Below are 12,797 nucleotides of genomic sequence, written 5' to 3' on the forward strand. Positions count from 1 at the left end.
AAAAAAATATGTTGAGATTATTAATTTTCAAGATTCCAAAATAAAGACTCTTGAAGAAGAACACGCTCATCTCATTGATGAACTCGAGAAGTCTCTTGTTCGAGAACGGGAACTCTATAGTATTGTTGAGTCTTTCTCTAACAATATCGAAAACCTTAATCAAGAAACTACCCTACAACATGAAGATACTGTTAAAGAATATTCAATTAGAGAAAAGCGTTTGATCGAGACTCATTCATCAGATCTGCACAACATTCGTGTTGAAAAAGAAAAACTGGTCGCATCTTCTCCTAGCCTAGGAACAGTGCAATTCCTAGAAAAAGGAAAACTCTGTCTTAATGTACAAATCTTCTTCTATGTCTTTCTCTAATTCTCATGGGATATTACAGTACATGAAGAAAATTACGCCAAAAGAAGCATCTGCTAAGAAATGTTTACATAACTTGCAGTCTTCCAATAGGGCTATGAGTTTAAAACCGGTTCCTTCCAATGTCTCTCTTCCATGAACCCGTTCTTTCTGCTGGAAAACAAAACATTATGATTCACATTTTTTTGCTAGAAAGAAACAGATCTCTGATCTTCAAAATCTACTTCTTTTTGATGTTGACAGAGTGACATGTCTGATGAAATCTACAATGGATTTCATTCCTGCAGAAAACCAGAATTCTCGTGCACAAGGTTTCCAAAGTCACTCTTATATAAATCTCTACAGGAATTGTGTCCCTCTTAATGGTGCTAATTCTTGCGCTACAATTGTACACATTCCTAGTGCTAATAAGACTAAGTCTGGTAGACCTAAGTCTAGGAAATGGAATTCTCTAAATTCTGGCCCTTTGGAACCGATCTCTAGAGGTCCCAGATTTAGTCCTCAGAAAAATCCTTCTGAAGGATACTCAAAAAGGTTTATGTCTTATTCCTTTGGGTTAAGAAACAACCGAAGGAATATAAGGAATAGGAAGCTCAAACATTCAGATGGTATTTACACCTCATCTCTCAATATTTATGGTGGGATTACATCTCACTTATTTACCTAGATCTAGGTAATTTCATCCTTGTATCTAACTTGAGAGTTGCAAGGATGACATTTGCGAGATGCTCAAGTCTACTGTAGGTTGCAATCTGTCTTCTGTTTGAAATTATTGTTTTCTTCTCTTCTCTGAAAACAGAGTGTATTTCCTTTTTGATATGTTCTTGATCCATAACTGGTCCACAAACGTTCGTGTCTTACTTGGGAGTTTTTAGGGTTTCCTTAACAAGGGTGTTCTTCTCTTGTTCGTAAACATATATATATGATATTTTTTTCCTTTCTTAAATAAAAAAAAATGGAGAACTCTTCAAGACCTCAAGAAGTGGTGAATCTTGAGATGGAAGAAGACATTAAAGGATGTGATTCAGTTCAAGAACTTGTATTGAAAAAAATCATTGCAAGGAAATATTACAACACCTAGATTGGTTAATCTGTTAAGGATTTAATTCTTCTTCAGAATGACTCAAAGGTCGAATTTGCAAATCTTGAACTGCAAATAAATCAGCTCATTGATGGTCAGACCAAAATTCTTGAAAATCAAAATGTCTTGATTCAGAATCGGAAGAAACTCATCGTGGACTACATCAAATCTAGGCAGCTTGCCCGAATTGTTGATCGAAAAGTAAATGTTTTAATCCATCAACATGGAGTCTCCACAGTCAACAAAATCAAGGATATCAGTGATACCTTTTATGATGGAGTGTTCCAAAGGTATGATGTTATCAAAGAAACTTGATTTTGTCTAGGAAACTTCTTATGAGAATTTTTCTTGTGTTTTAAGAAGGATACCCAGGGTTTGGAGTGGCATATATTGTGATTACACATAGCTATTGCCAACAACTTTCATCTTGCAATGTTTTTAGAACTATTTATTTAAATTCTAAATTATTTGGAAGATGATTTTGCAGTATTAATCTTTATTGGATTTAGATATTGCAAATAATGTTATGGGATATGTGTGTTTACGTCCATGAACTATGATTGTCCCATATATGTCAAAAGTTAAGTCTATTGTGTCATTATGCAAATATTGATTGAAAATAGAATGAACTTTTGAATCATATGTCAAAGATTAAGTCTATGATATCATTATGTAAATATTGATGAAAAATAGAATGAATCTTTGAATATTCTGCAGTATTGATCTTTCCCTCATCCACATCTTTGTGAAAATACTGTGTGGCTCCGTAAGTTTTCTTATGTCAAGAATTTCCGATTAAATTAATCATTAAGGTTCCTTTGTGGTTAATTTAATTGAGTTTTCTGGATACAAATTCATGTTTCATGTGATTTTTTAATATCCAAAGATATCCTTCTTTTCTTGTAAAAGTAAGTTCGCTCTTGTTGTTCTTTTGGGAATGACATTTTATGGGGGAGAGTTTTTAATTAAACTTGTGCTTAATTGACAAATATTTGTGGGGAGTGCGTCTATGGAATATTGTAGGAGTTATCTTGTATCTTTATAAACTTCTTGATGAATACGCTAAGTTTCGACTATGTGAAATCATCGAAACAAAGTTGACATGTTCTTTTTTAGTCATGAAGTTTCTCTTTGAGAATTTCATTATGATCCCACTAGTTTTTCGTATACCTTTGCCAATTTATATTGACAAAAAGGGGGAGAATTATTTTGTAGTTCACACTACATATACATATGGTTTACGGATCATTATGTAACGGGGAGTGGTTTTCATTGTGAGATGAAGTATTGACTAAGGTGGGGGGTGATACATATCACTGTAGTATTATTGTCAAAGTTGTGATACAATTGAACTTTTATGATGGGTAATAATGCTATGACACTGTATAACAATAATTGAGAACAATTGTTTTCTTATTGTTATGGCTACGGATCTTCAAAAATTAAGATGCTGAGTTGAACACGTTCAGAATCACTGGAGTACTTGGAGTGACGAAGAATTCAAGGAATGTTGTAGAACTAAGGAAATTAAGAATTTCGATGAGAATCTACAAAGTTTATTTATTTTTTAATCCATATGTATTGATAGTTTTGTCAGTAAAATTGACAAAGGGGGAAATCGTTAGAGCACTGCTCGGTCGAACTCGCAAGCGTTGTTATCTCAAGCTTGTTTGTCAAGTTTAGTTTTCAAAACTTTAAGTCTTGATTTCTAGTCTACTTATAGTTATATCTCGGATTAGGATAGGATGTGTAGTTGAGCTTTAGACTTCACGGTGTTCATCGATTGAAGACGAAGAACTACTAAGGGGAGCTCGTGGAACTTCATCAACAAAAAGTATGTACAGACTTGAACTCATCTATCACTCAAAAGTCTATTGTATTCTATCTCCTATTGAGGCAAAAGTCATATAGCTATATAGAATTTACATTATACACATTTGATATTTCGAGCTAATTTAACTCGCTTATATTTTTCTCGAAATATGTGTTGGTAGGTTTTTTGCTTTAACCACGTTCATCATTATTCTTGACGAAAGTCAAAATATGATCATGTGATAATCACCTGGTAACATCTTACATGATTTGTGTGAGACAGTCATTTGATGTAGGCTCAGAATGTTTCGTATTGATCATTCGATCACTTGAAAATTGCTTATAAGTTAATAGTTTGTGTGAGACAGCTATTGTCGTCTTCTAAGAATGTTTCGATGATTGAAATGAGAGTTAAGAACTAAAACTCGTGTATGGATACATTAGGGTTTATGTACTTAGCGTACGAACTGTTTTGACGGAATTCAGGACCGGAAGTTGCATACCCATTCGCAAACTTATTCAACTGTTTAATTCAGGGTACTTAAGTTTGAATACCCGTTCGCAAACTGATTTAACTGTTGAAGTACGGGACCAAGTTTGCATACTCATTCGCAAACAGGTTCAACTTAATTAGGTCCGGAGTTATTTGCCTACCTGTTTGCAAACTGTCGGCTTATGACCAATGTCCGGAACTTAAGTTCGCGTACCCGTTTTCAAACTTAAGTGGTTCAAGTTCTTAAATCGGTTAAGTATGATTTCATACTCATGAAAAAATTTACATTTAGAAATTAAGGAATGCAATCTTTGCAAACCGTGGCTAAAATGTTCATGAACTGATTCTTTCCGATTTTGTTTCAATTGTGTCTTGTATACTTCTATAAGAATATAAACAATTGAACAACTCTATGAGTAACATAATTAGATTCATTTGATTATCAATTGATCTAGAAGTGTTAAGATGAACAAGGTTAAGAGAAAAGTGTTCAGATGGCTAACTTCGGTTAACTGTTATTGAGCCAACTCAATATACACGTTTAGGTACAGTTACCCATATCTAAATGAAGGTATATTTCATTTGTGTGTAACAAGCTAAATACTTTCTAACGGTGGAAATATATTAGCATGAATCTTAAATCAGGTTTCATCTAAAGGTGAATATTGAATGCTTTGTTACCAAGGTAACATTGATTGCAAACCCTGATTGGAAGACTATATAAGGGAGAACTCTAGCAACTGGGAAACCTAATCCCTATACCTCATGTGTGATACTAGTTGCGACTAGAGTCGATTCTCCTTTAACCTAGGTTTTTCCTAAAACCATTATAGGTTAACGACTTAAAGACTTCATTGGGATTCTGAAGCCAGACCCAACTATTTTCTCTGTAGTTACGTGTTCTGATCTTACTTTTTTCTATCGTATTGGGTATTATCTTCTCTAAGATTTGCTCGAGATTTATCTCCGATAGGTAAGATATAAAAAGTAGTCACAAAGCTCTTCGTCTCATTCTTTGTGATTCCACAATAACTTGTTCTACTACCATATAGTTAAGTAATTGTGAGGTGATTGATATTTCTAAGCTGTTCTTCGGGAATATATGACCGGATAATCAATTGGTTCCTGTTCACCTTAATTTTATCAAAATACGGAACAAAAAATTTGTAGGTGTTTCTGTGGGAGATAGATTTATCTATTCTAATAGACTTTTCTGTATGAGACAGATTTGTTTATCAAGTCTTCGGCTTTGGGTCGTAGCAACTCTTAGTTGTGGTTGAGATCAACTAATGGAATCAAGTGCATAAAGTCCTGCTGGGATTCAGAGGCGTTAAGGAATGTGAATGTAGCTTAATCAGTATGACATTGGTTAGGGCTCAACTACATTCCAGTCTGAAGTTAACTTGTAGTAGGATAGAGTATGTTTCGGCTTAATACTAGGTCCCGGGGTTTCTCTTTATTCGCGATTTCCTCGTTAACAAAACTTCTGGTGTCTGTGTTATTTCTTTTCCGCATTATATTTTCTATATAATTGAAATATCACAAGTTGTGCGTAGTTCAATCAATTGGTAAATCCAACCTTTGGTTATTGATTGAAATTGATTGACGCTTGAATATTGGTCTTTGGTACCATCCAAGTTATTTATCATATTGATCCGGCTCACAGATTTCTATCACTGTTTTTCTCCATAGCAACACCATCTTTATCATTCATCCCAAAGTTCTTTTCTTTAGTCTTCTCCATTCCTTGGATACCGTTAGACATTTTTAGAAGCCCACATCTTCTTCGTGACTTTGTTAGTTGTTGTGCATTTTCCGTTGGAGTGACCAAAAGAAGCACAAGATGAGCATCTCGGTGGCTTCCAAGTGTATTCTACCTTCACTTAAATATCTCTGCCATCAAAAAAAAAACCGGAATACTAGCAGGATAATCAAATTCGACTTCGATCTCAACACAGACTCTAGCAAAATTCATACGAGTCCTAGTTAAAGTATGTTGGTCAGTAAGAAGAGGGATACTTAACACACTAGCAATCATACTGATACCCTTTTCACTCCACAGGTGAATTGGGATGTTCATCAAATTGTCGTCATCTCTTGAATATCTTGTTCAATAAAAAGGTCCCAAGGACGGATCAAGAATAATCACTTTGAGATAAATACATAACCGATTTCTAAATTAGAATTTATATCTTTAGCTAGGTCAAATTCAAATAGGAATGTATTACCCCCATTAACGGTCAATCGAAAACCTCCAATGGGTTTTCATATCTTCTTTATCGTTGATTCAACAATATGATAATCTAGTCGACTACCCACGAAGAACCAAGCAATTTTTTTCACAAACCCTAATTTCTTCTTGAAAATCAATTGAAGAAAAAACTAGTTTTTTCTTCTCATTAATCAGATTAGGTTTATGATAGAACAACTTACCAGTAGTATGATCTACAAAAGTCATCTTCTCATGAGTCAAGACCGATTTCCAACTTGCTGGCTTTGAAGGTTCGACAATGGATCTACTGACCAGAGCAGAGAGTTGAGGAAAATCAACAATACTAAGATTAATCACTGTCTCAGATAAAGGAGAAGTGGTTGAAGTCCTCTGATTAGAAATCAAAAGGGAAGAGTAAGCAGGTGGATCGATGATATACATGGTGAGATCTCAAATTTTTCTAGAAAAAAATCGCTCTCAGTCCCTGACACGTAAGCGGAGAGGAGACTCGAGAGAGAACATATTCACCAAGGTTTTTTTCTTGAGGGGTTACCTTGTCGAGGTTTTAACGCGGTAGCATACACATGTCCAACATCGCTATTCACCGACGCCCGTTGTATTCTTTTCATATGATCGGGTTTCATTCCACATGGTTTTCCTGACGAGGTTTTTGACGAGGAAACATTTGCATTGACGTCGACAATGTTATGAGCTTTAGGCGTTCAGTTTTTATACCAAGTGGTTTTCTTGGTGCAGACATGCGGTTTTTATCCCTAGTTCCTTTTCCGACGCAGTTCCGACGAAGAAAATATTTTGTGACCGTAACTAACTTCATTTTCGAGCTTCAAGTGTTCAAGTTTTGACCCAAACGGTTTCCTGACATAACTTTGACGAGAAGAGAAAATTTATGCAATCGACATCGTTTTAAGACTATCAGTGTTGTACTCTTCTTACTGCGACCATTTTTTCCTAGTCAAATCTTTTTGGCAAGGTTTTGACGAGACAATAAATTTTGTTATATTTTTGCTTGGATTTATCTCATCGGTTTTACCGACAAAAGATTTTAAGAGGCACGTTTCTAGAGTGATGGTCATACAAAGGGGCGTCGCAAAGTTGGTTTTTAATATGGCTGCCCGCCACTTGATGAAGGATAGGCTTAATCTAGTTTTTGTATAATGTAAAAGAAAAAAAAAATGTAAGGTGCTTATAAGGCCGGTTACTTTGGAGGATGGTATAAAAGTTGTTTTGCCATGCCACATGGCATGGCAAACTAGTTTCACCATTATGGTAAAACTGGCAAATTTTAGTAAACTAGTATATTTTATTATGTTTTATGGGACCTTTATCAATAAAAAATCTGTTTGTTTAGGTTTGGTGGGGTCTTTATTAAATTTTAGGGTTTATATAATATTTTGTGGGTCCCTTTTATAATAAAATCTGTTATAATAACTAAATGGTAGGAGAGAAGAAAAAAAAATAAAACACTAAATATTATTGAGCGATCTACACTAAGTCGCTAGCGGTGCTTACTCGACCGTCCGGCTCGGTCAAGACTCGACCGTTCGGTAGATATTCGACCTGGCCTGTCTAAGTGGCAAAGGTCGACAGTTAGCCACCTCCATAGTGGGTGCTTAAAATGTTTGCCACACCCATAGGAAGGGGCCTAAAGGCCAAAAGACCATCAAACAGAGAAACAAGAAAACCCATTACAAATTAACCACATCCTTCCGCTGATGAAGTACTAGGACTAAAGTTGATGTGATTACTACATTTTGGCGATACTTACGACATGGCAAGTCCTTGTTCCTCTCACCTTGCATGAGTAGGCTACATATGTTTGTTTGTTCGGCATTTATATTTGATAATACACGTCGTAGAAATGAGGGGACTATATATATATATATATATATATATATATATATATATGTTTGTTCGGCCTTGGTATTTGAGTTATACATTGTGTAGAAGTGAAAGTTCATACTTCCTTGTGCTTTCCTTTTCTCATAGTTAGTGACTACAATTACTAGTGCCTAACATACTTCCACCCGATAACCTTTTGTTAATAGTACAGACTTGACATATACTCATTACACGGTGTCTTGGAATAGAATTACAGCATCTTCAAGATGGTTTTTCTTTTTTTCTTTTTGCTACCCTGGGCTCCGGGCTTCAGAGCCGGGCCTGATTACAAACACTGCTTGATCCAACCAAAGTGCATCATTTTCAGACATCAACCAACCCAACAACAAAAATGCAACAGATTAGACCATCGGATGCAGTTTTATCTCCGTGTGTGCCGCAGTAATTACACCTCAAGCAAAAAATCACAACTATGGCTTGAGAATTCCTATTTTAAAACATACCGGTTGTCCCATATGCTGCATCTCCTTCTGTAGATCCATTACTGACCCTTCTTTCACTCTGGCGCTGATGGCTGGGATTTACTGCAGACGTCTGCACGTTCCCACTGTTCTCCCCGATCTCACACTTGCAGAGGGGGCACAAAGCATTTATCTTTAACCATTTGTCTACACAATCCACATGAAAAAAATGGGCACAGGGAAGCTCCCTCAGTTCTTCGTTATCTGCATACCTTGCTAAGCAAATGCAACATACCTACATACAATAAAAAAAGAGAAAAAAAATCAGCAATAAGAAGACTAGTAGGAAAAGTTCAAGAGCGAAAGGCAAAGGGGTGTAAAGAAGAAAAAAGATAAATGAAGCTTGATAACATCCTATTAAGATGTTTATAGCATACAGTTCTACAGATTTAAATTATATTCGTTTCAATTGGGCTCGTTACGAGTCGCAAGACTCGCAACACTATATATTAGACAGGAACCACTCTCATCATCTCGATTGAGATCACTTAACCACCTCCTGAATCCCACTAGTGCACGAAACTAGAGCATGTCGTGCATGAGCTTCCATTAAGATTCTTACCAAGTATCAAAGGGTATTATAGTCATTCACTCATTGGAAACAAAAAATTAGTAGTTTTTGGGACCAAGGGCATTATAGTCGGTTTCTTAAACCAAAATTGTGGATCAGGTCCTAGGTATGGTCAAAGCAGAACAGGATGTGACAGGTATACAAGATGAAATAGTCAGGTCAGGTGAAACCTGAAACTCAGTGGCCTCATCATTATCATCAAAATATTTGAAGAGAACTTACTGCATCCTCCCCTGAGATGATACGCTCTTTTTCGGTTCCCGCTGCTAACGTTCCACCACCCTCACCAACTCCTTCCACATTGGTGTCCCGATCATCTCCATCTCCGTTTTTCTTCATTTTGAACTTGTATGTTGGTAGAATATTAATGGTTTCTGCGGCAGCTCCTCTAGTATGATTTAGATCTTCACGGAAACCCAGAATGGATATTATACAAGGCAAGCAGCAACAGATCGTTGCACATAGAATGAACGGCATGGCGTACCCAATACAGCTAAAGGTAAGAAACACTATACACAACCTGTAGGAAAAAGAATAATCTATTAAGCACTATTTAAACAAAAATCTCGGCTTTTCTCCTTTTTTTCTATAAAAGAGCACGTAGGTATTTAGTTTGAAGTTCATCAAAAGAACGAAGTGAATGCAAAGATCTGGACTGAAGAAGGATATTGGCCACTACCTGTACAAGTTGGGCGCCTCAGCTGAAGAAGAGTGCCCTCCAAATATCCAGACATTGCCAACTACAAACCACACCGCAAAGAAGCAATCCAATGCCATCTTGAAATGGTCTACTAGTACATTGACCCTGATTATTAGAACAAGCCGCATTTATTAAATCATAGAACCACATAAAATGGATCAAAATAAAATGTTAGAGCTGTGGAACAGTGGAAGAACTGCAGTGGAATGACATTAAAATCATATAGAATAACGAAAAATTAGACTATATCATGGTTGTCATTTCAAATTGCACAGTAAAGGAACACAAGTGCAGAAGGGTCTCGGGCACTAATACAGTCTGGTTATTGGTTTGCTACATCAAATATTAACGCTTTCACGAACTACATGGGCGAGTTGAATTTGGCCATCTTGATAAGTGATACAGATCATGCATGCTTTTCGAAAGTTTATTAAATTCCTAATTTCATCCGTCAATGCATGGGTAACACTACTCTTATAATCAAGATAATCCCTATCGCTAATTCGAGTCAGCTTGTTGGTTTGCTACAGTAAAAATTGGCACTTCACAAACTACATGGGTATGTTGAATATAGCCTTCTTGAGAGTGATACACTTCATGCATATTTCCTTAAAAGTTCATATAAAAACCTATGTTCACCCTTAACACAACTCTTATTCTAAAAATCCATAGGGCTACTTGGAGCCTGCTTGTTGTTGGTTTGCTGCACCAAATATTAACACTTCCACAAAATAAGAGGTCAAGTTGAATTTCGAAGAGTGATACAGATCATGCATGCTTTCCTACAGTTTATTTAGATGCCTAAATTCATCCTGAATGCTTCTCTTATTGTCATAACAATCCATTGAGCTATTTATATGTCACTTGGCCACTTGATGGATTGGAAAGTCTACGTACCAGTTAGCATAACAAAGATTAGTGAAACCACTGACGTAAAGATGTACAATGCAACTAACAAAATAAAAATGAACCAAAAGAGCTAATATACCGGTTCAACAAACAGAAATCAGCAACTAATATAGTGAAGAATCATGAACCTAACAACAAACAAACTAGGTAATATGGAAGACTATGATCTGCTCCTAGAAGAACAACAACAACATTACCTTGCACTTATTCTAACGCTTTGAGCATTTCTTGCAGATGTAACAGCAGTTTGGTGATCCTCCTCATCAGTGCCCCGCAAAACGGAAATAGCCGCAAAAGGAGAAGGTTCAAGAGGAGGATTACTTTGGGAGGCATCCTGGCGTGCTTGTGTCGCATCTTGTTCAGTGCCCTGGTTGCGGTGTAAAAAACGCCAATACAGGAGCGGAAGGGTAGCAACACATCCAGATGCATAACCAATAACCCATGCAAACAATGGGGCTTGAGGGTTCTCATGTCTCGATAAAGATAAAACAACGATGGAGGCAATAATCTGACTCAAAGTAACAACCAGTTCAATTGATATCCACAATCCAGAATTTAACGGGCTCCTGCGTCGACGGCCGTACCCTTCACTTCTCCTTATAAACGAGGAGTTTCTAGAGTTTGCACCATTTGATGAAGCTAGAGAAGATTGAGAAATGGGCCACGCACTGCTAGAGGAAGCTCTTTCCTCATCATGATGACGGTTTGGACCTGGAGAAGATGTACTATCAAGAGAAGAGCTCGACGATGAAGATGTGTCCGACCTCCTTTCAATGTCAATAATGTGGTCAGCGTCACGATTCTCTGACCTCTCCATTAGCAACGGGTACCTATCAGTTTGGACTTCAGAGTGTGGTTCCAGCGGGGGAACGGCCATCTAAGTTCACAACCAAATTTGGTAAGAATGAACGCATAGAACAGCAGTAATGAGAAGCCCACTCTTATCAAACTGTTCTTAACTACTCTTTTATAAACAAATATAGAAGATGACCACCAAGCAAATTGGAACTTCAACACCAAACAAGAACTGAAACTTGATGCTTTCACCTATAACAATTTACTCTGAAAAAAGAATTAAGATGCCACAACCTACATCAGTACCAGAATCAGTTCACTACAAACAAGCTCAAATTGCAATACTGACATCTCATAATTCACACAAATACAATCACTGAAACCCATTGTTCATCATTACAGCATAATTAAAGAAAACCCAGCTGACACAACCCCCTCATTCATCATTCCATAATCTCCTACTTAGTCAACATCCTAAATGACACCTAAATCGCAAACCCTCCAAAACTGGTTGAAAATCATAACAAAGAATGTATACCCAAAAACTGAAATAAATAAACAAATTTCATAAACAAGAGATATTCATATTAGTCAAGAAACCCCTAAATCTTAATCATCCAAAGAAAGCAAAAAATGATCCAAAAAAAACAAATCAATAAACCAAAAATACACAAAACCCAGACTAAAATTCAAGCTCATGAAGCAATACACATGATTCAATTCTTTCATCTCTTTAGCGAAACCCTAATTTTCCGGATTTTGACTCTTTTACAAGAAAAAGGATGACTAAAAAAGTAGTAGTAAGTAGTTCCCAGCTGATCAAACTCTAAAACCCATCACCACATCATCAAACAACATAATTTACTGAAAGAAAAAAAAAACCCAGATCATAAACAATCCACAACAAAATTACACCTCAAAAAATCAACAAAAAAATCAGAAAAAATCAGAAAAAAATGAGGAAAGTAGAAGATATTTACTAACCATTATTTAGCTCATGATATATACAAATTCGAAGATGAAAAACTGGGAGAAAGAGAAAGAGGGGTATTTATTTTATTTTTCTTTCTTTTTTGTTAAGATAAATAGTTTCAGCTTTGGACCTTAATTTTGCTTCGACTACTCTTCTTAGAATATGTGTGCGAGAGAGAAACAGAGATAATAATAAAGCGAGGAAATAAAATAAAATATTAATTTAAAATATTTTCATTTTTCTGAATTTATATTTATTTGGGTCAATGATAGAGTACTACAAGTAGTATTAATATCAAGATATTTAAGTCAATCTTAAACCGGTAGATTCTACAGATTATGACGTGAGTGGAAATGATTGATGGAATTTTAATTTTAATGGGTTTAGATTTTATACCTTCTAGAGCATATTCTATGGATAGTCCCCAAATGAAAACTAACAACACGTTTGTTTTTTCCTCTATATAGGTAGAGTGTTCTATATAGAGGTTTATCTCTATATCT

At 36.0% G+C, this 12,797-nt stretch overlaps 1 protein-coding gene across 2 annotated transcripts; it reads right to left on the bottom strand.

Annotated features, from left to right (window-relative positions):
• Positions 1-7,927: 7,927 nt before the first annotated feature.
• On the bottom strand, positions 7,928-12,487 carry LOC113303623 (E3 ubiquitin-protein ligase At1g63170-like). Of its 2 annotated transcripts, none has more exons than XM_026552670.1 (5): positions 12,306-12,487; positions 10,724-11,403; positions 9,597-9,722; positions 9,140-9,437; positions 7,928-8,581 (listed from the first exon to the last, which is right to left on the bottom strand). In XM_026552670.1, the coding sequence occupies exons 1-5, from the start codon at positions 12,306-12,308 to the stop codon at positions 8,318-8,320; spliced, it is 1,371 nt and encodes a 456-aa protein (XP_026408455.1). In that variant the 5' UTR covers positions 12,309-12,487; the 3' UTR covers positions 7,928-8,317. The 2 variants fall into 2 exon arrangements, with proteins under 2 accessions (XP_026408455.1, XP_026408456.1); XM_026552671.1 differs by having other exon boundaries at positions 10,724-11,588.
• Between the last annotated feature and the right edge of the window lie 310 nt (positions 12,488-12,797).

This window comes from Papaver somniferum, chromosome 8, assembly GCF_003573695.1.
Source record: "Papaver somniferum cultivar HN1 chromosome 8, ASM357369v1, whole genome shotgun sequence".
NCBI lineage: Eukaryota > Viridiplantae > Streptophyta > Magnoliopsida > Ranunculales > Papaveraceae > Papaver > Papaver somniferum.

Coding starts and splice junctions, on each gene's coding strand:
- LOC113303623 (XM_026552670.1), bottom strand. Junction 9,723..10,723: donor AGCGTTAGAATAAGTGCAAG/GTAATGTTGTTG, acceptor TCTAATAATCAG/GGTCAATGTACTAGTAGACC. Junction 9,438..9,596: donor GAGGCGCCCAACTTGTACAG/GTAGTGGCCAAT, acceptor TTTTTCCTACAG/GTTGTGTATAGTGTTTCTTA.